General features: G+C 39.3%; 3 protein-coding genes and 1 long non-coding RNA gene across 7 annotated transcripts in view; 2 read left to right on the top strand and 2 right to left on the bottom strand.

Annotated features, from left to right (window-relative positions):
• LOC114149750 (protein NLRC5-like) overlaps nucleotides 1-25,773 on the top strand; it is a 1,536,511-nt gene that overhangs the window by 598,102 nt on the left and 912,636 nt on the right. The window lies entirely within an intron of this gene.
• LOC114149762 (amyloid-beta A4 precursor protein-binding family A member 1-like) lies at nucleotides 1,559-17,332 on the top strand. The gene is made up of 13 exons (XM_028025844.1): nucleotides 1,559-1,811; nucleotides 5,503-7,393; nucleotides 8,397-8,690; nucleotides 9,142-9,181; nucleotides 9,928-10,073; nucleotides 12,309-12,341; nucleotides 12,426-12,512; nucleotides 12,893-13,093; nucleotides 14,215-14,394; nucleotides 15,290-15,502; nucleotides 15,579-15,698; nucleotides 16,508-16,648; nucleotides 16,887-17,332. Exons 2-13 carry the CDS (start codon nucleotides 5,564-5,566, stop codon nucleotides 16,956-16,958), a joined length of 3,357 nt encoding a protein of 1,118 aa, XP_027881645.1. The 5' UTR covers nucleotides 1,559-1,811; nucleotides 5,503-5,563; the 3' UTR covers nucleotides 16,959-17,332.
• Nucleotides 5,000-8,510, bottom strand: LOC114149838 (uncharacterized). The gene is made up of 2 exons (XR_003596604.1): nucleotides 8,369-8,510; nucleotides 5,000-5,150 (listed from the first exon to the last, which is right to left on the bottom strand). It is a non-coding gene; the product is annotated as an uncharacterized LOC114149838 (long non-coding RNA).
• tjp2a (tight junction protein 2a (zona occludens 2)) overlaps nucleotides 18,387-25,773 on the bottom strand; it is a 42,738-nt gene continuing 35,351 nt past the window's right edge. For 2 of the 4 annotated variants that reach the window (XM_028025826.1, XM_028025825.1), the window contains 7 exons: nucleotides 25,618-25,718; nucleotides 24,233-24,541; nucleotides 23,374-23,589; nucleotides 23,229-23,243; nucleotides 22,427-22,504; nucleotides 22,200-22,285; nucleotides 18,387-20,938 (listed from right to left, as the gene is read on the bottom strand). In XM_028025826.1, the coding sequence (XP_027881627.1) occupies nucleotides 20,788-20,938; nucleotides 22,200-22,285; nucleotides 22,427-22,504; nucleotides 23,229-23,243; nucleotides 23,374-23,589; nucleotides 24,233-24,541; nucleotides 25,618-25,718 (956 nt within the window). In that variant the 3' untranslated portion in view covers nucleotides 18,387-20,787. The remainder of the gene's footprint in view (nucleotides 20,939-22,199; nucleotides 22,286-22,426; nucleotides 22,505-23,228; nucleotides 23,244-23,373; nucleotides 23,590-24,232; nucleotides 24,542-25,617; nucleotides 25,719-25,773) is intronic. The other 2 variants (XM_028025823.1, XM_028025824.1) reach the window with 2 other exon arrangements.

Raw genomic sequence — 25,773 nt, 5'->3', positions numbered from 1 at the left:
ACACATTTACAGAAAGGATTGAAGCGTTCCCTGACAGTAGAAGAGTGGGGACATTAACCTGGAGAATAAAAGCTGCGGTTTATGTGATCATCTTTCCTCTCTCACGCTCTCTGACGCGTTTCTAAACCTGGAGGTTCTCACACTTCCTCTGGCAACAACGAAGAGCGGCGGCCTCCCTGTGTGGGATCAAGGGCGCCTTGGATGGTAATAACACACTGGATGCCATGGTTACCGGCCCGCACCACCACCATCCCTGCATGACATGCCGTTGTCACGGCAACGGGGAGCTCCCGCGGGACTTCAAGGTGTTTGTGACGCAGATGAGATGGCTGCCGTGTGTGAAAACGGGCCTCTGATGCTGGAGGTCCGGATGGAGGACAATTTATCCACGTTTCTGGAGAACTTCCTGCGTTTTCCATCTGCTCAGGTTGAAAACCACAATCCAGCCACACAGCAGCAGCTGGAGCATTTCTGGCTACAATAGCAACAAACTCAGATAAGGATCGAAATATTCCACTACACAACTGGACGCTTAATGACTGGAAACTTAATTCGTTTTCTGTCATTTCTTTTAATCACATGTTGATTTATTTTCTCTCTTGTTTATTTAAGGATTTATTTTTTAAATTTTCCTTATCTATTTTTTCTCCTTACACTTTGTGACAAAAGGAATTAAAAAAGTTAAATGTTGAATATTTAGAAAGTGAGAAAACATTCGTGAAATAAAATGTCACCGTAAATGAACAAATGTATTAAATAAATGCACAGTATGCAAATAAAGAAAAAAATAATGAAATCAAAAGAAAACAAATAAAGAAACAATAAAACTGGAAATAAAATGTAAATAATAGCTACTGATATTATTACAATAATATAGTTAAAATTGATAAACAAACATGTACTTGTGTCAAACTGCACAAATATGTTCTCTTTTTTTTTACATACAATTCGGCACATTACTTAAGATGACATAATACTTTTTTGATCCATAGCACACAACAAAAATAAAAAATAAGTAATAATAAATAATTACTTCATGAAGCCATTTATGTATTTCTATATTTTCTGCCAATGTTGACAGAATCAGTCCTACATAATCAGCAACTGACAATAGTAATATTTATTTATTTAGAGAAACTGAATATTGGAGTTTCATAACCTGTAAGCAAAATAAATAAACACTTGAAATATTTAAATCTGTTCATGAGCTTCAATTTATTTAAATTACTGGAATAACCTTTTTTTCTGTTGATGTTCAGTTTAAAATTGTACATACTTTTATAGTATAGAATTTAAATTTATACGAGTTACATTTAATTTCCCTTTGGGATCAATAAGGTATTTTTGAATTTGTTTTTAATTCATAGGCTGAATGTAAATATTCCCTGATATAAATTTTATATTTCTCTTTTTATTATTACTCTTCATTTTTGTTTGTTTGTTTAGTACTCTATATTTCCATTGTTACTGCTTTCTGTTAAGTTTGTTTTTCATGCACGCAGCCCCTGACGTCACCAGCAGCGCCCCCGCCGCGGGCCACAGCGCCCCCAGCGGCCGCTCCGGGCAGCGTGTCGCAGCGCTCTGCAGGTTGCTGATGGAGTAGGCGGGTCGAGCCGCTGCTTTCCAGCATCAGCTGCTGCTGCTAAAGGCGCTTTGTGCCTCGCTAATCCGCTCTGATGTCACGGTGCGGACGGAGGGGGCCGAGCTTTCCGTTTTAATCCCACCAGGTTGTCCGGAGGAGGGAGCAAACCGAGCCGACCCGGGCGGGACGATGTGGACCGGAGCCGGGCCTCTCCTCCTCTAACATGAAGGTAAAATCAGCGGCTGTCACGTCCGACAGTCGAACATTTATTATGTTTGTTGGGATTATTGTGCACCTGCGGGGGGGGAAATCATAAACAGCGACGTTTATAAAACCGCTCCGACATTTTTGGATGGATGCAATTTCAAAATAAATGTAATTAATTTCTAAAATCAGGCAGCCAAGGACGTTTTGTTTCAGCCTCTAAATGACAGGAAACACGGGAACAGAGTGACCAAACAGGCCCGGAACCACAGATGTTTAAGAAAGAGGAACCTTTGGGCCTTAATGAAACCGAACATGACCACAGGAGGGGATTTAAGGCCTTCAAAATAAAAGCACCTGCCTGTCTTTTTATTTATTTATTTTCTTATGAATTCATCATCCTGAGCGGTCGTGACGCCTGGAAAGTGATAATTGATGCATCCCAACACGGAGCATATGCTGGCTGGGAGCTTGTGTTTGTCACGGTGTGTGACTGACACACACACACACACACACACACACACACACACACACACACACACACACACACACACACACACACACACACACCCTGGATGAATCAGGCTAGGAAGAAATGCTCACATCACCTTTAATGTGAAGGTTTCTTAAAATAAATTATATATTATCAGTTCTTCAGCCTTGTAAAAATGCTGTTTCTCCTAAATGTTTCATATTTTTTCACATATTTCAAGTGTTGCAACAGTAATCACACGTGTAGAAACACCTGTAATGTTCTTTTGGGTTCTGATCCTACCTGCTTTTCACGTCTTCGGGCTTTTGAAGAATTTTGCACGTTGAATGTTTTTAATTGGTCTCATCTGAGCAAACTGCTGTGTTCTACGATGGAGTATTACAGCCAGGCTAATTAAAACATAAATAAATAATTAAAATAATGTCATGTTGTGAGAGTGAAATTGTAATAATACAATAATAAACTCAGGATATGTAGAGAATACAGCTATGAGAATAAACTCATATTGTGAGAAAAAAGTCAGAATATTGCAGAAAAAATTTGTCTTAAGAGAATAAAGTCATAATATTAGGAGAATAAAGATCTAAAACAGTAAATAAAAAATAATACCAGAATAAAGTTGTAATATGAACAAAATAGTCATAAAATTATAGAATAAAGAGTCGAAATAATATGAGAAAAAAGTCATAATGATACAAGAATATTGTTTTTTCCAATAACTTGGAGTCACTTTCCATAGAAAATCAGATATTAGGTCACCGATATATAAAAACCTAACATGTTTAGTAGCAGACAGAAGTAGAAAGCTGAAAAATTAAAGTCTTGCTTTCTCACAGCCATTACATGTAGAAAATGTCATAATATATATTTTTTATTATAATACAGGCATCAAACTGCCGCCTACAGGCCTGGAGGAGTTACCGCAGCCTTCTAGGTTATTTTATATGTTTGAATGGATGAAAATCTTTCTAAAAATGATGAGTTCATGAGAAGTTTCATTAAAAGTTGCTTTGGACAACCAGGTTTTATGGATAGGGCGTCTAAAGCAGTCAGCTGAGGCGCTAACCGTTTCCTCCTCTGCAGTGGACTCAATCTGCTGACTGTAGGTTTCTGACAGCCTGCTTTCAGACTACACAACAATCACAAACCATATTTAATTTAGATCGCTTCATGTTCCTCTTTCTCTGCAGGTTGAGATATTTATTTTATTCATGTTAAGCATTTCCCACAGTTCAGAGTGAGGGAGAAACAGAAAGCGTCTCTGCATGAAGGAAAATCAGAAAGGGAAGATTTATACTTGGTTTCTTTGTGCAAACAGACTGTGGAGATTTAAAATATGCTATTCAGGCAGCAAAATACATTTTATAAACTGAGCAAAAACAATACAGAGAGGCTGAATGGAGAGGTTTTACACCTAAAGGCCGTCTTGGCGTTGATAGATGGAAAGTGTCGCCGTTTTTCATCAGAGTTGGTTTCAGACATCAACAGTCTTTTCTGTGCAGTTTGAAGACGGAGGTCTGGAAATATTGCTTTTCCAAACATACAAAGTTGCTGCAGATTTATTGTCAGATTGAGGTTCCTTCTGTCGATCTTTGCTTTCCAAAGACTCGCTCTTTTTCACCGTTACAGTTGCTAATCAGTCCTAAACCTCTGGTAGCCACTCAGCAGATGAATCCACTGCATGCTTGAGGGGTCGTCAGGATATGTTCAGCAACTTAATGATGCCTCCAAATCCCCCGGCAGCTTTCACTGCAGATCGACAGATGGAGGCGGCTCCGGCCGGGTCCGGCCATCGGCCTCGCTGCCGGGCCATCTGTGACCCAGACTGCCTTTTCCTCCCGACTCTCCTCGTCTAACCACATGGCCGCCGCTTGCCAGCTCCAATAAACCCCAAACGGGGAAGACTATTAGCCTTTCTGGTCCCATGCTGGCAGTTGTGGTTGGTGCTCAAATTACTGGATCACCATTAACCTTTACCCTTTCACTCGTTTATCCGTTTCCAGTCCAGACGTCATTATGTCCACATTTAAACAGGATCTGTTCTTCAAAATTCACACATTTTGCATGTTTTTGTACTTGGATTTCTGCTTCTAAAAAATAGCCCTGTTAAAATGTGATTTTTGATTCTTATTTTAAAATTTTTTCCACATTGATTTGATTTGAATAATAACATTAAAGCTCACAACTGTTGCCTTTAAGTTCAAGTTAAATAGCTGCAGCGGGCCGGATTTGGCCCGCGTGCCTCGAGTTTGACACCTGTGGAGAAGAGACAGTTTGACCTTTCTTCTTCTCTCTGCTCTACATCCATCAATCCTTCTTTTTTTGACTCCTTTGGGTTTCAAGGTCGTAGTTCAGGTAGTTTTTCTTAGCTTTTGAAATGCTAATCTGCTGCTTCAGCTAATAAAAAAAAGGCACCTTGTTGCCACGGTTACGTGTCATAGCAACTGTCAGAAAGTTAAAAGTAAAAGGAAAAAAATCCTCTTGCCTACATCTAAAATAATTGTTCAAAGATGCAAGAATTGAACCAGGAAAACGATGAACTGAATGATCTGATGTTTGGGTAAAATAACTCTAAAGGCTTTTTTAAAATCTTAAATCAGGTTTTCTAGTTTCTGTTCTTCCTTTGACCTTTTCTGGAGCTGATCTGATATTCGGTGAAGTTGCAGTAAATTCTGGTCGTCTTCTGAGCGTCGCGTTAAATAAATATCAGAACGGATCTGGTCGTTTTCGTTCACAGAGCATATTTATTATTCAGAGTGCTGCCCGATCTGCTCCGCTCTGTCAGCTCCTATCAGGTACCAGATAAAGGTCCCTCCTTGTCCTCCTGCCCTTCCTCCTCCTCCTCCTCCTCCTGGTGCCATCTGCCAGCTGCTGGTGGATGGATGAACATTGCAGATTAAATGATTCTCCAAGGATTTACATTTTTAGTATTAGTGAAACAAAAGCAGGGTGGGACCAAAGTTAAACATCATGTCATGTTTGCCTTTTTTCACACAGTGCCTTGAAAATGTTTTTAAACCTCCTGAACTTTAATCCGTTTATTTCATTGGGATTTTATGTGACACCAACACAATGTAGTGTAGAAGATAAATATTGAGTGATTAGGCCATTTTAACATATAAATACAATTATGGGGTGCTGTTTGTAGAGCTAATGTTTAAAATGAATAAATATTCTCTTCAGCTAGTAAAGGCAGACTGTCTCTTGTCTCTTTCTCTTCCAGGTTGGTCTGTGAGTGGGTTGATGATCTGCAAAGCCGTTCTGAGTCCAATCCCGTCCCAGAAATGAGTCAAAAGTATCAGGAAGATGCCACAGGCGAAGCCGACGAGGAGCCGATGGGGGCCTCTGTGCCTCCGAGGACCAGGCAGCCCAACGGAACCAACGGCGAACCGCCCGTCCGTCGCTCCTGGAGGCCGTGTCAGATGCAGAACCAGGATGGGGAAATGCCTCCTCACCATCCCCACCGGCATCACCACCACTCTGCACATCATCACCACCCAGCAGGTCGCGGACCTCCTCGTCACCGCCGCCGGCCTCCGTCAGGGCAAGTTCAGAGTCCTGGTGCGGCCCCGACGGTCGTCTCTGCCAGGCCAGACGGGGCTGAGGGTCAGGATGCCGAGCCCCGTCCCGTGCAACAACACCGCCCTGCCGTTACCCGCTACCGCCGTCACGGTGACCCAAACCCCAGACTTAGAAATCACAGACAGCGGCAGCAGTTTAGAGAAATCCAGGTGTCTTCGCCTGGCGCTGGAGAGAGAGAAAGTGCAGCCGAGATACGGGAGCAGGAAGTCTGTTTTGTTGATCCTGTCCTGAACCAATCACAAGACAGAGGATCTCCTCATCAGACTCCAGTCGCTGTTGTCACTCCTACACATGTCAGTTCTGCTCCTGCAATGGGTGACGTGCAACTTGAGCCCCAAAATACACCGGCTGACGCTGAAGAAGACCACGATGAGTACAAAGCAGAGCATGAAGAGGAATTGGAGGAAGTCAAAGAGAAAGAGGAACACAAAGAAGTAGAGGAGGATGGAAACTTCCAGCCCACTGGAGGGAACCCAAGCTGTAGCCACAGTGAAAGAGCAGAAGAAGCAGAAAGGGTGGAGGAGGACCGGGAAGGAGTCATGGAGAATGCAGAAGAGGATCCTACAGCTCAGGGAAGTGAAATTACAGATCTCTGCTCGGACACGGAGAGCGCCGCCTCGCTGAGCATGGATGGACCTCTCCACAGCCCGCCTCCTTTACAGTCACCAACTCCTCCCTCCTCTCCTGACGTACCACCTTTCCCCCAGCTGGACCACTTCAGTGAGGACATCAGTATGAGCTCGCTACCTGACAACAATCCTTTACCTGAAGAAGAGGAAGAGGATTGCTCCGAATCTTGCTCACTGTCTCACTCAACTTCTTGCTCCGAGTCTCACCCTAAAACCTATGCAGAATTTTACACGGAGTCCCACCAGAAGACATACACAGAGCCTGTCTTTGAGTCGTATTCTGAGCCAAAATGTCATCCAAACTCTTTCCCCGAACCTCTGAAGACCTCCTACCCTGAAATGCAGCGGGAACCTTGTCGACAATCTGGTTGGAGACCCGAGTCTAACAAAGCCCAGCAAGAGTCCCAGCAGGAGACCTTTGTCGGACATAGAGTGAAGAGTGTTCAAAAAGGGGCGCCATCCTCCCCTACGGAGAGTTCCCACCACACTGCAAGGCAGGGTAGGAACCGAGGGTCCCGTCCCTTCCCTATAGACCGCTCTGTTGGCTGCCGGCTGCACCACTACGACGGGCAGTCCGACAGCGAGGGCGATAGTGCTGATAAAAGCCCTCTATCCAAGACTGGTAGGCTGGCATCTAGGCAGCCACAACCCCAATCTAAGACCCAATCACCTGGACCGGCTGGGGTGGGTGAAGACAGGAATTTGGCGGGTCTCTCAGGGGACGCTACAAAAGGATCAGGAGATGCCATCAGCCTGGCAATTAAAGACATCAAAGAGGCAATTGAGGGAGTGAAGACCAAGGCGGTGCGGTCTCCATACACACCAGACCAACCGGTGGAGCCGATCTGGGTGATGAGACAAGAGGTCAGCCCAACGGAGGAAGCATATCCAATGCAAACCAACGTTAGTATGACACCCAGAGTTGTTGACTTTGGTCAGAGTTTGTAACTTGTAACTTTTTCCAATGAAGAATCTGAATCTGTAAACCAAGTGAGAACATTCAGTCTGGAGTAGAGAACCAGATGTTTTCCTAGTTGGTAGGAAGAGAAGTTGGCCCCACCAACTGCTTTAAATTAATCCGTTTGTGCAGCTATCATTTTAAAGATATTAATAAATCATCATAGATGAAAGGTCAACCAGCCAGGCCACATTTACCAAATGAAACAAATTTAGTGTCAATCAACTGCGCTACAAAATATTTTAGCTGCATGTCAATTTTGTTTGATTTTGTACATTTTGTACTTGACCAATGTTGTTTTGCATTTACTCATGTTTTATATTAATACCAATGAGTCACACATTCTTGAATTTTTTAAAGGTTTTCTGAAGTTCTTTCCTAGATTTGATCTTTCAAACTGAGTAAAAGGGGGTTGATATAGATTGATAAAAACCACAATAAAACCTTTACCACATGTTTTCCCCTCTCTCATTACCAACTTTCCTTTCAATTCAATATCAAATAAAGGTCACTAGAGACAATAAAACATAAAAAGTCTCTTCTTCAAGCTATTTGATTTTCTCAAAACGTTAGCAAACAAGCGTTGCTAGTTAACGTTTGGTTGTGACGTATTTTATGCGCCAGTTCGACGCTATGAAGCTTATTTCTTATTGCCTGCGCTGTAAACAACTGTCCTCTACTGCGAAAAGAGAAATGCGACCTGAACAAAATGGCTGTTAATCTTATTAAAATATTTATAGGCGCAGCCGAAAACGGACATGAACGGCTTCGTTTAGCCATTGCTAAAACTACAGGCAGACTACAGCGCAGAAAATTGACGTCATTGTTCAGAATTTCTCCTTCTGTTCGCTGATTGGCCCGTTAGAAATTCTACCGGAGGAAGTGATCAGTTTGCTAGCTTATGCTAGGTACTAACTTACAACGTTTTCCGCCATCTTCCCCCCGCAGACGTCTGCTCACTCCCCTTCTCGGTCGACTCTGGAGTCTCCGTCCCGCTACAGCGTCAGTCCTCTGAGAGCCGAGACATCCAGGAACCCGCAACATGGCCACGCACCGCCGCCCCAACACAACCATCACCACCACCAGGGCTACCAGTCGCAGCCACGGGCACCGCAGACCTTCACACCCACGACGCCGACTCAGCAACCATCAGGTCAACGTCTGCAGCAACAGCAGAGTCCGGAGCAATCTTCTGCGCAAGCGCAGCCATCGTCGCCCCCTCAGAAGGCGTCCATCCAGGAAGTAAACGTTTAACCGCACTACCATAGAAACACATTATTAAGTTATCTTCTTCTTCTTCTTTTTGTTTTTAATGGCGGTTGGCAAGCAATTATTAAGTTATTCAGTAAATATTTATAATTTAAATAGTCCCATATCATCGATATTTAAAAATATACCGAAATGTTCATAAAAACCTTTACCAATTACATTGTGGAAGCAACAATAATTACTTAACATATCTTTTTTTTTTTTTTTAGTAAATTCATAATCTTATTTTCAACTTTGTAGTTAAACTTGAATGTTTTGCTCAGTAATAAATTATAGTAACTTAAAGATTATAGTAAGTTAAACCCTCAAAGCAGCAGAAAGTCCTGTGGAAGAAAAACCTTTCTAAGATCCTGTTTTGTGTAAATGACTTTTGATCTTTGGTGTGAAAGTGACCAGAATGTTTTGTGTTTTTGTGATTCCTCAGATTCGCCGAGCTCTTCCTCCCTTTCCCACATTTGTGGACGGTGAGTGAATATAAACAAAACAAATGATCCATTTTGTCTTTGAATAATGTCTGTATATATAAACTGCTGTTCTGCATATACAGTAAAATTAACTGAAATTTAAATATAAAATAGTTAAATCTTTTCCTGTACATTTTGTTTTGGTTTGTTGCGGATGTTTCTGTTTGAAAACCATATACCGGTTTTCCAGTTAGCTTTAGCTAAAAGCCGCTCTTTCGTCTGGATCCTCTGGTTTTGGGAGGCCAGAAGGAGAGTTTGGGTCAATAGAACTGGTGCTAAACAAGCATTTACACCAGTTAAACCAGTTTGATAGAAAAGACTTCCAAACACCAACAAATTTGGTTTAGTGTGACACATGGTGAGTTTTATGCTTTAGCATTATCTCTTGGTAAATATCATGTTGTAGTAGCACTTCAGCATTAGCTTCAATTCAATACCATATTGGTGTAGCTTGTTAGCATTAGCCTCCGGTAAATAAAAATGTTTTAGTAGCATTTAGCATTAGCGTCTGATAAATATCATGTTGATGTGGCACTTTAGCATCAGCAGGACTAATGTTTCTGATTAGTATTTCAGGGTTAGCACAATTAGCTCTAGACACTGACAGCTCCACGTTTCACCTTTATCTCCATCATCTGACACTAAGTGTTGGGAAACTCTTAGCCATTAGCATGAACATCCAAATGAAACACCGTTGTCGTGGAGACAGTGTTGTGTGCTTTAACATCTGTGTGTGGTTCCTGCAGTTCCAGGACCGTGTGACCCAGAGGATCTGATTGACGGCATCATCTTTGCTGCGACCTACCTGGGCTGCACCCACCTGCTGTCAGAGCGGACGCCCTCCAAGAGCGCCCGCATGCAGCAGGCGCAGGAGGCCATGAGCAGAGTCCGGGTGAGAAACGCCACGCAGATGTTACAGGGACCTTGTTGTTGTGTTTTTAAATCATTTGGCTTTTTATGTTTGTTTTATATTAATGGCTTCTTCCTCACTGATTGGCCTTTCAGCACGTCAGTATAACATCCTGCCTGCATCTTTTACATTTTAGTTTTGGGTTAATTAGCATAAATTCTGTCTCATTCTGACATTTGATTGATAAAAATAATTTAGCAAAACTAACTGACCTGAAAAAATAAAACATTTATTCTGATTTAACTTCAAACCACAAGGAAAAATTATTTATATATTTAATTAATAACTAAACAGTTAGTTAAGCAACATTTAGCTTGCTAGCTAAATATTTGGTTTGAAAATTAAATGTTTAGAAAAATATTTTCTAAATTGTAAAATAAATATTTAGCCTACAAGTTAAGTGTTTACCTCTAAATTAAATATAAAATGTTTTTATTTTGCTAACTAAATACTTAGTTCCAAATTTAAACTTTTAGCTTCCCAGCTAAATGTTTAGCTTGCAAAATAAATACTTTGTTTTCCAAACTAAACGTTTTCTGAATATTTAGTTTGGAACAATATTTAGTTAACAAGCTGTGACATTTCTAAATGTAAAATTAATCTGGTGAAAATATGACATGAAAAATGAAAAAGTAAAAAAGATAAAAAAAATTCCCTGCAGGCTAAATAAGCAGAAATATTTGTTATTTTTCACTGTGTGATTTCACAAATGGCACTCCATATATAAACGCTTGAAAAGCAACTTTTAACCTCAGAGTTTTACTTTTTAAGTAAATTATTAAATTCTAAGTCACCACAGAGATTCGTTACACTTTTAAAAATGAAATAAAAGCTTTTATTAGTTTTATTTTTGTGCTTCCAGACTCGCTGTCACGTTGCTCTTTTTGAAGTCAGGTGACGCCGCCCGCGGCTTTGTGCGGCGGGATTACTTTTGGATCGCTGCGTCCTTCCCAGAGTCGGTCCGGCTTTTCCTCCGGGCCCCCGCTGCTCGGCGACGGCGCTGGGGCCCCAGAGATGTCAAACACAGTTAGCGAGAAGCTTTTAGCTTCATTCTGTGGGAGCAGAACCACCAGGATTTCTGCTTGCATTACCATCCAGGAAGTAAATAGTGCATAAGCCACAAATATATATGAAAAAAGAGACGATGAAGTGGAGATATGGGAGAGCTGGCAGGCAGAAAGGAGAGACGAGTGAAGGAAGACGGGAGATTTTAAAGCTTCTTTTAAATGTTGTTCTGTAGATCTGTGTCCAGATCTGATTAGCATTCCTCCTGCAGATTGAGCTCATTCTGCAGCCTGGATCCAGAAAGACTTTATTTACTCCAGAAATAAAGGAGTAAGTAGAGAAATCAGAGCTGAAATCCAGCAGCAGCCGACTGGATACAAATACACTGCAAAAACACAAAATATGACCAAGTATTTTTGTATTCTAGTGCAAATACCTCAGTTCACTTAAAATAAGACAAAACTTACAAGTAAGTTTTCAGCAAGATAGAGAGAGTTTTAAAAGTTGAAAATTTTCCCGAAAAACATTCAGAAATTGTGAGATTAATCTCAGAAATCTTGGAGAAAAACTAGGAATCTTTGTGTTTCAGAGTCTAAAATTTGCTAAAAAAAACAAACAAACTCACAATTTGACACTAATCTGAAATTTGAGAAAAAAAAAGTATTTTCTGAGTTTAAAAATATCTAAAATATTCCAGGAAAGAAAAACTAACATCTTGAGATTAATATCACAATTTTCTGAGTTTGAAAAGTTGGAAATTTGCAGAAAATAATGAATAAATCAAAAATAATATCAAATATGTCTAATATTCCTTAAACTGCATCTTAAAATCATAAACATTTAGAACAAAAGAAGAAGAAGAATCTGTTTTTTAAATTAAGCTTAATTTTAATATTTCCAGAGGTTTCTGAGTTAATTTTGGTCGCATTGTGACTCCGCCGGCTGCCGCAAACACATGCGGCCTGTTTTGTCTTCAGGCCGCGTTGTGTCACTCTGATGCAGAGGAAACTGGTGACGATGTCGGTCGCAGACGCCTCTGGTGTCCGGCTGCTGCCAAACATGGCCGCTGCTGACCTCCCACACACACGGACACATAGAAACAGAAACCTCTAAGCCTCTTCTGTCCCTTTGTTTGGCATTTGGAGTCGAGTCAGTGCAGCGGACGAGGCAACCGAGTTGCTCTGAAAATGTTTTCTGCTTTCTGACCTGCAGGCGGCTCAGAAACAGGCGAAGAACAGGAAGAAGGTGAGTCGCTGCTGGGTGGCTGTATTTATGTAAAAACTGATGATTATTTACAACCAGAGGTTTTTCATTTCTGTGTTTCCATAGAGTCCAGACAGCGAGAGTCCGTCCACAGCCGAGGTCGACCTGTTCATGTCCACACAGAGGATCAAAGTCCTCAATGCAGACACACAGGTAAAAAACCAACATCATTTTCATCCTTCTCAGAGCTAAAGCCACAACAAAGCAGGGAAATACGCCACCACACTTTCTATAGAAGCTGGTAAAAAGACCTAAAAAGAAGCTATATGGGCTGAAGGTTTTCAAAGTTAGCAAAAGCGCTAAACAAAAAAATTAGCTTAGCTAGTAGCGGATTAGCATTAGTGTATCTTCCACTGCGCCTGAGTTGCTGCTAGTCTCTAAATGTCATTATTAGTAAAATAAAAAACTCTAACAGTAACTTTACCGTCACATTCCTGAGAACATTTGATGTTTTTTCTTCATTAAATATATTTGTATTAGATTAAATTGAAGACGGTAATATCACAGCTTCTGGTCTGATTTTTTTCCTGCAGGAGGTGCTAATGGACCTGCCGCTGAGAACCATATCGTACATCGCCGACATCGGCAACATGGTGGTCCTGATGGCGAGGGGTAAAATGGTGAGGTCGCGCAGCGCTCAGGAGAACCTGGACCACACAGCTGAGCAGACGGACCTGAACCACGACGACACCAGGATGTACAGGATGATCTGCCACGTGTTCGAGTCCGAGGATGTGAGTCATGATCAAGTCCTTAACGAAGGGTTGGTGTTAAAAACAAAACTAAACCCGTTTTTAAAATGTTTAAACTTATTCCAATACAGTAATTTAAAGTTTTCAACTTTAAATGACTTTTGAGTGATTTTTCTCACTTTAGGATCCAGATTTGATCGTTTTAGACTCTTTACACATTCCTTATAAAACACAGAAAATGTTTTTTGAAAGATTTTGTGTTAGTAAAAATACAAAATGGTGATTTTTTTAAAAAGGTTTTCATAAACTTGTTTGAAAAAGTAGCTCAAAATGAATGAAAATGTTGATTTTAATGTCAGAATATGCAACACTAATTATGAGTGTCGTGTTTAAAAATGAGTGAATTACATAACTGGTTAAAAAAAGAAAAAAAACTAACATGTTTAAAAACCTTCATAATGATGTCTGCTCTGAACAAATCTGTGTTTTTTACACCTAACGAAATTAGTATGGAGCTAAAGTAGAGCCATAAAGTTTGTTAAACATTTTTGAAACTGGAAAAAAAAGAATTCAAACTAAATATTATTTTTGAAAAATTACTTTTCTTTTTAGTTTCTACACATTTCAAAAAATGTTTTAACAACAAATAAACTTCATGGCAAAATTTTAGCTCCATACAATTTATAAACTGCTTATCAGACTCAAGGTTTTATTATTATTATTTATCTTAAAGAAACTTTATGGACCCAATTTTGCAGGTTCAAAATTATTTTTAATTTTTATTTTTCCAGTTACAAAGTTTTTCTTTTTAAATAACTTAATGGCCCCAATTTAGCTCCATAAAAGTTTGGAATGCTATCATGAAACAAGAGCGGAATTCCTTAAAAGCCCAAAAACTTAGTAATTTTATTTCTTAAGTAATAAAGTGCTTGTTTAAGTTTTTAAAAAAGATTTAATAATTAGACTCAAATCAGCATCTATAAATCTGTTAAACTCGTCATGTAGAGACATAAATGTCATCAAGGAGATAAAAAGGCAACTTAACTTGATGGTTAAGATATTTATTACAGAAAGTGTTGGATTGGATTTATGGGTTGAGTTTTTAGTAAATATTAGTTAAATAAACAGTTTTAAAACATTTTCGTGACGTTTTCTCATTTCAGGCGCAGCTCATCGCTCAGTCCATCGGTCAGTCCTTCAGCGTGGCCTACCAGGAGTTCCTCAGGGCCAACGGCATCGACCCCGAGGACCTGAGCCAGAGGGAGTACAGCGACCTGCTCAACACTCAGGACATGTACAACGACGACCTCATCCACTTCTCCAAGTCCGAGAACTGCAGAGACGTAAGCCGGCCACCAGAGGGAGCTAAACTAACTGTATTTGTTTCACCTCTATGTTAAGCATAAAAAATATTCACCAATTTTGTGTTTTCTAAAAGAGCATCACCAGCTCTGCTTTGGGTGTTCAGAGTAATTTTTGCCCTTTGGTGGATTTAAATGAACGTAGAACCACACAGGAAATGAGTATGGAGTTAAAATGGGGCCAATAAAGTTTGTTAAAAAGAAAATTTGAAACATTAAAAAAAATGTAAAAAATTTTTAAAACTAAAATTATATTTAACAAAAAAAAAGAACATTTTAAAAGTTATTATTTCAATTTTATGGCCCCCATTTTGCTTTTGTAAAATTGGGGCCATAAAAATGTTCAGTTATAAAAAGGAATATTTTGGAACTGAACATGAAGTTGAAAAACTACTTTTTAGATTTAGTTTAAAAAAGAAAAAAGTACAGAGCTTTCTTGCCATAAAGTTTTCAAAAAAAACATTTTTTTAAAACTGAAAAGAAAATGTAATTAAATTCAAAACTGCTTTTCAGATTCATATTAAAAGTAACAAAACTGTTGAGGAATTTTTGCAAACCATAGACACTATAGGATGCTAAGCTATAAAATTAACATTTTTTCTGTTTTTTTTTGAAACGGTAAAAAATAAAAAAAACCTCAAAATTAAGATGAAAACTACTTTTGATATTAAATAAAAGAACATGAATTTATTGTGTTTTTTGTAAAACAGCATTACCGTCTCTTCTGTGCCTGGTGTCAGTTATTTTTGGCCTCTCTGGCCCTCCGGCAGGTTTAAATGAACAGCTGGTTTTTTCAGACGCAGCTGTGCTGCAGTGTCATAAACAACCTTCCTGATCTCAGCGAAGGTGAATTTCTCAAACCGTTTCCCACCTGCAGGTTTACATCGAGAAGCAGAAAGGCGAGATCCTGGGTGTGGTGATCGTGGAGTCGGGTTGGGGCTCCATACTTCCCACCGTCATCATCGCCAGCCTGATGCATGGCGGGCCGGCCGAGAAGTCCGGCAGGCTGAACATCGGAGACCAAATCATGACGATAAACGGGACGAGCCTGGTGGGCTTACCGCTCAGCACCTGCCAGAGCATCATCAAGGTACCTGCAGCGTTTCTCCCTCCTCCTGGTTTCCCTGTCGTGAGAATAAATTTAACCACGTTGTTGTTTCCTTCAGGGTCTGAAGTCTCAGTCGAGGATCAAGATGAACATCGTCCGCTGTCCTCCGGTCACCATGGTGCTGATCCGAAGGCCGGACCTGCGGTACCAGCTGGGCTTCAGCGTCCAGAACGGGATCGTAAGTAACGAATTTTAGCAGAAACAGGAAAGGACAGGAAGTAGACGGTAAAACCACACAGAGGTACTTTCTGTGGGAAAGAAAATCAAAAGTTTTAGAAAGATCTAAACAATCAGCCCTGAACCAAAAACTGGAGGTCAGAATATGAGAATGATGTCAAATTACCAGATTAAAGTTTGAATAATGCGAGAAGTCCAACGACAAAGTCATAACTTTGAGAATAAACACCAAAAAAAAAGTCACTTGGTGGGAAAAAGGCTGTACAAGTAAAGTCACAATATTAAGTTGTAGTAATACGAAAATAAAGTCGTAAAACAAAACATCAAAATTAAAACTAAAAGAAAAACAATAAAACTACTGGACCAGAAATACTTCCTATAGGAAAGAAAAAATAAAGGAATGTGTGAAAGAAATGTTCTGTGTGGAAATTAAATGGAACAAAGGAAGGAAAAAAAACCAGCCAACCAGGTGTACTTTCTAATAGGAAAGTAAAAATACAGGAAGTGTTCAGAAAGTAGTTCCATACGAGGCTCTATCCAGAAAGACGACTCAAAAACACAAAACGCCGGGCAAGGAGGAGCTTGAAATAAATGGAAAGAAAACTGAATATGGAGTACTTTCTATGACGAAAAAAAAATCGTTACCGACAGCAACAACAGAAAAACACTGAACCAGGAATACTTTCTACAAAACAAAAGACATCTTACAAAGTTAACGATTTAACTTTAAAGACTTTAGTTTGTGTTTCAGATCATTTTCATTATTTCCTGGTCGTCTCGTCGAGCTGATTCCTCGTCTTCTTCCTGCAGATCTGCAGCCTGATGAGAGGCGGCATCGCTGAGCGCGGCGGCGTCCGCGTCGGCCACCGCATCATCGAGATCAACGGGCAGAGCGTCGTGGCGACGCCTCACGAAAAGATCGTCCAGATCCTGTCCAACGCCATGGGAGAGGTGAGACAAAATGTCTTCCATCAGAGCAAACAGCAGGAACTGGAATAATTTATAGTAGGAGCAAAAGGTTTTCCTGATGAAATTTAAATTACCAGAGAAAATAAAAGTATTTGAAATATTTGCTCCACAGTGGGTCGATTTAATTAGCCGCTTTGCTAGCAGACAAAGTAAATGATTCATTTTGAGCAGAATTTTTATTCCCAGATAAAAACAACATTTTGGTTTCTTTCTTCTCCAGATCCACATGAAGACGATGCCTGCAGCCATGTACCGCCTGCTGACGGCGCAGGAGCAACCCGTCTACATCTGAGCTGCTCTTTAGGCTCCGCCCCCTGCCGTTTTAAGCTCCACCTCCCGTTTAAGCCCCGCCCCCTTGTTCCGGATCGATCTCACTGGACTTGCCTTAATCTGTACAGCTGACTGTGGTGTAAATCGTCTGCGGTGTGGCAGCAGAAGGCAAACCGTCTCACTTTAGGCCGAGTGTTAACGTGACATTTTAGGTTCGACCAAAGATAATCTGTGGGTTTGATTTTTTTTTCTTGTGTAAATTTAGGCTGCAAACAGAGACGATATTAGATCAGGTTGAATAGCCGTAATATCTGAATGTATTTCAATCATGATGGACCTATAATACGAAAGAGGATCGCATGTCCAATTCTGCAGAATAAATGTATGAAAATATAATGAATTCTGTTTTTTTTTTGTTTATTAGAAAGAAAAAGTAACAAAAATTACTGAGATAATGAAGGTTACACATTTAAATCCATCATAATTGAAAAAAACAAATATATGGAGATATATTGGTGTCAAAAGGCAACATTTTAAGCCTTTATGCTGCTTTTCCCTTCAACATAAAATAGAAATATTTTACTATGTGTAATGAATCTACGACTTAAGAAATACAAAAATTATGGTACACACACAAAACTATGGTAATAATTCAAGAAAAAAAGACATAATACCAAAATGAGGCTGTATGACAAAAAATCAATGCTACAAAAATAAAGTCGCAACAGAAAAATGGTCGTAATAATTAAAAAAACTTTACAGTGTTACTTGAATAAACTCAATTTAAGGAGGCGTAATTTTAAAACCATAGAACAGAAAACGTCACAATATTGCCAGAAACTTTTTGTATGTGAATTAAGCCAGTATTTTATAAGAATAAAACTGTACGACAATAACACAAAATACAGGAATAAAATTGTAATAAAACGAGAATAAAGTTGAAATACTACAAGAAAAACGTCTCGATTCAAAAATTATGCCAAGATAAATCAGAATACGAGGAATCGTATGACAAAGTCATAACCTTAAGAATAAAGTAATACCAGAAAAAGAGTCATATGGCGGGAAAAATGTTGTACGAGAATAAATCGTACAACAGTAAGTTAAAATACAAAAGAAAATGTAATACAAAAATTTATTCACAATATTGCCAGAGTAAAGTCAAAATCTTAAGAGAAGCTGCAATAAAAGAAATGTCATAATACTAGAATAAAGTCATAATACCACGACAACTACACACAAAAATAATTAAATAAGGAATGTTGTGAATGTTAAATTATCTAAAATATTATTAAAACTTTTTTCCATTGGTATTTAACATATTAACATTAGAAAGTACTCCAGTCTTTAATATTGGAAACAAAAAACCTTGAGCTGTTCCTTTTAAAATCCAGAATCTTCCACGTTTTATTTTCCCTGCAAAAACAAAAAACACAACTGAAACTTTGAGGAATGTGTAAAAAAAAAAAAGTTTTATTCACCTGAATTTTACAAGAGTGAGCAGTGAAACACTCAGGAGATCACAAACTACAAAAACCACAAATCACAAACTAAAGACATCATGATTGTCGCCACTTCCCTTCTGTGCACAAACACTTAGACTAGAGTGGGTTTATATCGTCAGTATAAAAATAGAAGCAGTAAAAAGGTGATTGTCTCGGCTCCAAACAACCTTTTAAATTCCTCAGTTTGTTCCAGAGGAAACCAGGAATAAATGAAATAACTTTCCCTCCAGACTGTAGAATCAGCTCAATATAAACAGTAACAGCAGGAATTTACGACGTCGCGCTACGGCCAGTTCAGGTGAACAAAACAGGAGCTCATTTCTGCCAGAAAACGTAGAAAGTTTTAGATTGAGCTCAGAAATTTTCTAGAGAAAAAGGTGGACGTTTCCGAGTTTCAAAAGTGAAGAAAAGAAATTTACTTTTGGAAGATTTCTGGGTTTGAAAAGAAAATGTTCATGTTTTTTCAAGAAAATTGCCAATATTAGAATGAAAATTTCAGAATTTTTCCTCAACTTTTTGACTTAGAGCTCAGAAATTTTCACGTTTTTCTAAAACATTTCTGTTTTTTATAGAATTTTTCTGAAATTCTTTTGGAGCTCCATAAGCAAATAAAGGTTCAACTTTTGAAACTGAATTTTTTAAAGTTTCTTCCAGAAAATTTCTGATTAGTCTCCAAATTTTAGAGTTGGTTTTCTAGTAAATGTATGAATCATTTTTTTCATAAAATATCTGAGACTAATCTCAAAGTTTGAGATTTTTCTGGCAAATTTTAAAAAATTTCCTTATTTTTTATTAATTTTCTGAGATTATTCTCATAATTTCTGAGTTTTGTGACGGACATTCATTCCTTTTTTTCCCCATCTAGAACGGCCGTAATACGCTGTCGTAGGAATGACGTCTGTTTAAAATCAAGTTTTTACGTTTTTAACAGGAAAACCGAAATGCTTCCAGGTTTTCCATCCAGCCTCTGAATTTGACAGCAGCTTCATTTCCCAGCTAGAATCAGGAGTAAAAAGGCACTGCGACAGTTTCCTGCTACCCAGAATGCAACTTTCTCCCCCAGTAAATCTGGGTTTTATTCTGGAAATCAAACAGAAGCCGCTGCAGAAGTGAAGCCTAAAAACTACTTTACAGCTCAACTTTTCCTCTGATTGTTTGTTATTCAACTCTGTTTTTAGGGGAATGATTTCTTCTTAAATTGTGACACGAGACGGTAAATATTTTATCATTTTACTTACTCTTCTACACTTAAATATGCTGAAATTACATAAATAGTTCTGTACAAAAGTCTTGAGTTTTCCCTTATTACCTTCCAAGGCATCCAGATTTTCTAAACTGAATAATTCAATCAATAATTTGCCACAATTTCTGAAGGTCTGAAGTGTTTCTTTGGACTCTGGGAGCTTTTTTCCAGCTTAACGGACAGAAAATGATTCTAGCAGCAAAAACGTGATTATTTTATTCGCCCTGACAGCAGCTGAGGTCAAAGTGTGAATAAAAACACTTTGCAGCTCAATTTCACAGCAGTTCTGAGTTACAAGCAAGTCATTAAAAATTTTGTGGACTTGTTCAACTAAAACAGATTTTAAATCATCTGCAGAAACCTGGAAAAAAGTTCCAACTGCAAGAATAACATTTGTGATTTTCAGCAATAAAATTAAAAACAAAAACAGCTGTTATAATTTGTAACTTAGGTAAAGTCACTCCAAGCTCCAAGGAGAGAAAACTTTATTTTAATTTAATTTTGTAAAATGTTTCTTTTAGAGGGAGAAAATCACAACTAAACTGATGTAAAGACAGAAATTTAATGTTTTTGTTTCACAGCAGTTACACTGTGAACCAGAATTAAAGTCACCAGGAGTTTATGATCTAGATGAGTTTAGATAGAAATAAAACTTCTAGACGGTGGAACATGATTATTAAATCTCTCACCTTGTAGAACCAGGTAGCAGCTCTGGTGAAATTGACTGGAAGAAAAACCTTCCAGGAACTTTTCTGGTTCCTGGAAGGTTTTTAAAGACCTTCAGAAACTCTGGATGAATATTAACCAAACCAGCTTTAAAACATTTAATCTGCCGCGTGGAGGAAAAACAAACTAATTAAAGTTAAGACTTCTGCTTGATATTTCTGATGGATCGGATTCAGAAACCTTCGACTCGCCAGTGAAACACTGGAGGCTTTTAAACCCAAACCGAACATTTCGTCTCTGGAAATCAGGACCGATATTTCTTCATCTGCGGCGCCGCCGGCTTCAAGAGAGTCTGGACTCGAAGCCGAAATGTGAGAAAAAAAGCAGTTCAGAGAGCGACAGAAGCTGGGGAACGACCTCACTTCCTGTTCGGAGCCTCACAGCTCGGTGTCCTTGTACTTCTGAGGGTTGTAGTATCCCCTCCGGGTCTGCTCCGACAGCTGGCGGCGGTACTCCGCCTCGTTGTCCTCGTTTCCTCTCGTCTCCGAGTACATGGGCCTGGACATCGTCTGCGGCTCGGCGTTGGAGCTGAAAACACAAAAACAAGTCAGATCGGGTGGAAAAGGCAAAAATGGACAATATGAATTTCAGCAACATGATTATTTTAACAACGGTGATTAAAAAATGTGAAAAACTCTTTGCAGCTGAAAGCTCTGAACAGCAGTTATGGTTTACAAGCGAAATAAAGTAATCTGAAACTCTGTGGACGTTTCCAACTAAAACTGATTTTAAATCATCAGCAGCTAAATAGGAGAAAGTCAAAATTAAAAATGACGACTCTGTTACAGCGGTTACACTTTAAACTTAGGTAAAGTCACTCCAAGCAAACTGCAACCAACTTTAAATTCATTTCGCAGTGACAGAGAGAACTAAAACTAAACTGATCTAGAAAGAGAAATTTAAATTTTTGTTTCACAGTGGTTACAATAGAAGTCACCAGGAGTTTTCGATGGATAAACGTCTCTAAAATGACCCCCCAAAAAAATGCATCCTTAAATTTGAGCTCTAAAGAGAATTCATCTCTTAACTCTGATTTTCAGAGTTAATACTCTTGTGTAGAAAATATACAAAATACGGGAAATATAAGATAAAACGGGAAGGTGAGAACAAAATTGTTTGTTTCTAAATACAAAATGGTGGAATGGAAGGAAAATAAGATTTAGCAGCAAAAACTTGATTATTTTATGAACCTTGACAACAGCAGAGGGCCGAGTGCGACAAAAACTTAAATGTTTTCCACAAAAAAAATAAAAATAAAATAAAAACTCCAAAATTTTACAGAAAAAAGAAAATAAAACTAAAATTAAAAAAAAACTCCAGAAAAATACTTGAGTTTGAGCTTCAATTCAAAGAATTTGGATTCTTGAAACAAACGTTACTCAGCAGGTCGTTGCTAGGCAACCAAAGTTTGAAACTGCTTCTGACCCAACAGTTTGTTGCTAAGCAACCAACCAGTGAGTCAGTTGATTCCACCAACCTAGCTTAGCCATGTAAGCGGTTAACGTCTTTCCTCTGCCTACATTTCCCAGAATGCTGTGCGGTTCTGGATCAGAGCTCAGTGAGTATTCTATCAGATGTATCATCTATTGGTATTGATCATGTGTCCATCGATTTATTGATTTATTGTCCAGCCCCAGTTGAAGATGTTTTATAAAAACATCCAGGAGATTCTGCTGCTTTGATTTTGATTTATGGAAACAAAGTTTAGTCACTTTGTGCTTCTTGTATTCTTGCTGCTGACAGGAATTTAAATCGTTTCTGTAGAAAATGAGACAGAAAAATCTCTGACCCGATTGGCTGCGGGCGGTTCAGATTGGGTTTTGGCAGCTTCATTGGGACGGCGTAGATGTCTGGATGCTTCTGGGCGATTTCCAACTGGAACAGACCCAGAAATGTCAGAGTGAATCGCAGCAAAGCCACAGAGGAGCCTTTCAGGAGGCTATTGTTCTGGCAGCCGGACCCGGAAACCTCAACGGGTCTGAATGCAGACTAAGCGAGCGGCGGGTTTTCACTGACTCGAGCGTTTTCCGCCTCCTGCAGCTCCAGAAGACGATGAGCTCGGGCCAGGTGGTCCATCTTCTCAAAAGCTTTGATCTGGAAGAGAACGAGGCCCAGTTAGTGGAAGGAAAACAGAAAGAAAGATGGCCGACATGGAGAGTGGAAGAATATGAGGCTGGTTGTGACTGATGAACACGGGGTTCCTACACATCTGAGTTTTATTTATTCATCCTTATATTTATATATTTCCTTATAATAATTATTATAATTAACAATATATTTAACTCATTTCAGAAACGGCTACATTGGATATTTTTGTCAATATGGTTTAATTACCAAGATTTTCCAAAGTTTAACTATTTCAGTCGTTTTCAGCTACATAAAAACTGTTTACAAACCAAATTTTTTATTTTATACATGGCTGTGAAGAGTTTTACTATTCTTACTTCAATAAAATGAATTTAAAACCTTAAAATTAAACAAAAACTGAGTTTTCTCTAAACTCAACGTTAACTTTGTGTCAAATTAACGAAAAGCTTTAAATCATAAAACTATTTGGTAATAAACTAATTCAGATTAATTTCAACCAACTTATTGTTTATAGGCAGCATAAATGCCACATTATTTTTCTCAACTATTTGCTTAAAAGTTTATATTTAATGTTAAATTTACAGTTTTTTTAAATCAGGCTGCATCATTTACAAAGACTGAGAAGCTTAAAGTGCGCCGAGAGATTCAGGGTTTAACATCTGGTTAAGTCCAGAAAACGGTCAAGTTTTGTGCAGGAACCCAGAAACAGGATGTGGACATGTGGAGTTACCTGATTGGCCATTCTCTATTTCAAAACAGGAAGAGAGAAAAAGCAAAGGAGGAAGAAAAGGAAACAAGTTTACTAATCGAAGCGTAAAGGAAGAAAGGAGTGAGAAAGGGAGTCTTAAAGCAAACAGGTCGTTTTTTGTTCCCACCTTTCCCAGGAAGGACTTGTTGGCGGGGTCTTCCTCCTCCTGCTGGTTCGCCGGCGCCTGCTCCTCTGAGGACTGGTGGAGGCGCGAGATGTTGGGCTTCAAGGCCACCGGCGGAGGCGCCGGCCTGCTGGCGGCCGCCGCGTCGATGCTGCTGATGGTGCTGCTGGACTGGGACTCGTAGCTGCGCACCGAGTCGGTCCGAGTCTGGGCGCGGACCTGCAGCAAGGAGAACAACGCTGGGTTACGGTTAGGAAGGAGGATGGGAATTAATCCATCGTTTTCACTCATCATGACAAAACTGGTGTCAAATGTTTGTGCAGCTAAAATATAATTTTAAAGATATTAATAAATGTTTCCAGAGGTCATGAAAGGTCAACCTGGCTCCGTCTTCAAGTCACACATATTTGGTGTCAATCAACTCGGCTACATTTGTGCAGCAGCAACATTTTTTATTTGCGTTGCTGTGAAGATATTAATAAAGTTTAAAAGTCAAAAGGTCAAACAGCCACATCATCAAATCTAACAAAATTGGCGTCAAACTTTTTTGCTGCACAAAAACTTTGCGCAGCAACAAATTTGAGATGCTTAGCAACAGTCACCGCTGTTGCTAAGCAACGTATCAAACATATCAGAAATGCTGTGTGGTCAACTGTTAGAGGATGTTGGAGGTTTCATCCCTTTGTGGAGATTAAAGTTCTGAACATGCTCCAACTGGGCCAGAATCGCCTTCTTTGTGAAAACTAAACATATTTTGCGCCGTTTCTGCCGCGACGCCATCTTGGAAATTTTTATCCAAAACACGACAAAACAGCAGCACCAACACCATCCTCAGTTGGGTCGTTGGAAATCTGCCACTCACCTTTGGTGGTTCTGGAACAAACGAAGGCGGCGGGCTGGGGTCCCGGGTCAGAACCTCCCTGCCGGGCCTCTTGGTGCGGCGCGGCTCTTCGGGCAGGACGGGCTCCGACGACCTGCTGATGGCGGAGACGGGCGTCGGGTCGTCCAGCGTCTCGTCCAGCTCGTTGTCGGTGTAAGCCCCGCCCTCGTCCGCCGTGTCGTCGTAGTCGCTGGTCAGGCGGCTGTCCATGCTCAGGTAGTCGGCGCTCATGGCCGACAGGTAGGACATGCGGTCGTCCTGGAGGTCCAGGTCCTCCTCTGACCCGTCCATCTGCAGCGACGGGACGGAAAATTTTATCAGAAACTTATTTATTTCAAAACTCACTTTAAATTTAACTTAAATTATTTCATTAATAATTTTCACCTCATTTCAGAAACTGCTGCTTTGAATGTTTTACTTTCTAAAATATTTAACTTTTTCTGAATAGTTTTTGCCAAAACAAAATTTTAGAATTGAAATAAAATCTTTGAACGACTTCAGTAATATTTTCAGCTCGTTATACTCACTGCTACCAAGTTTCAGATCCACATGTTGGATTTTTATTTGACAAACTTAAAAGAATAAAATGAAATTTACAGAAAATCCATCAAAAATGTAGTTTCCTCTAAAGTTTAACTCCTTCGGCTGTTTCAGCAACTTAAACCATTTAGAAATCAAAACATTCGGCTCATTTCAGATAAAACGACTTTGATTTTCCAAGATATTCAACATTTTATGTCTAATTTTGCTGAAATGAAACTAATCAGAAAATCCAACTAAAACTTTTTCTTCACACTGAAATATTTCAGCCATTTTCAGCAACTTAAACCATTTAATTATCTAAACTTTAAGCTCATTTTACACATGGTTGTTAGATAAAAACAGATCATTTTAGGCCAGTAAAATGTCAGTTTTATTGTTAATTTAAACACAATTTTAGATTTTTTCTCCAAAAGACCAACCATTTCAGCTGCTTAAACAATTTCACTAATTTATTTACCAATATATAAATCTAATTTCAAACATGGCTAATCTGAATTTTGTTGATGTGTTTTAATTTCCAATATATTTAAGTTTTTCTGTTTAATTTTCCCAAAATGAATCAAAAAGCTTAAAATTCAACAAAAAGTTTTTTTTTTCATCTTCAGCTATTGAAGCAATCAATAGACCAACATTTACAGCAATTTTATACTTTTCTGGTTTGTAATTTCTACAGTTAGACTTTTTCCTTCCACTAAACCTTCTATCAATATGCTTGGATTAGCTGTATCATGTGTTTGTGTGTGTGTGTGTGTGTGTGCACGTGGTTCATTTTGCCCTTTTCTAATGAATTGGATGATTTTCTGATTTCGTTCGGTCAGACTCACCTTCCCCTCGGACACCCACACCGCTTTCTCCTGCTGCTCCCGGATCGACTCCTTCACGCTGCCGTACCAGGCGTCGTTCGACGAGATCAGGTCGATGGTCGCTGGATTCCCGACACACAGGAAGAGTCACAGTGAGCGAATCGGACTAAAAGTTTG

This window comes from Xiphophorus couchianus, chromosome 8 (assembly GCF_001444195.1).
Source record: "Xiphophorus couchianus chromosome 8, X_couchianus-1.0, whole genome shotgun sequence".
Classification (NCBI taxonomy): Eukaryota; Metazoa; Chordata; class Actinopteri; order Cyprinodontiformes; family Poeciliidae; genus Xiphophorus; species Xiphophorus couchianus.
The sequence above is the reverse complement of the archived record's forward strand: the minus strand, read 5'-3'. Positions and strand labels throughout refer to the sequence as shown.

Bases quoted from the DNA above. Each gene is read 5' to 3' on its own strand.
- LOC114149762 (XM_028025844.1), top strand. From the start codon at position 5,564: ATGAGTCAAAAGTATCAGGAAGATGCCACAGGCGAAGCCGACGAGGAG. The intron at 8,691-9,141 runs GTAAACGTTTAA...GTGATTCCTCAG, and splicing joins AGAAGGCGTCCATCCAGGAA to ATTCGCCGAGCTCTTCCTCC. The intron at 16,649-16,886 runs GTGAGACAAAAT...TTTCTTCTCCAG, and splicing joins TGTCCAACGCCATGGGAGAG to ATCCACATGAAGACGATGCC.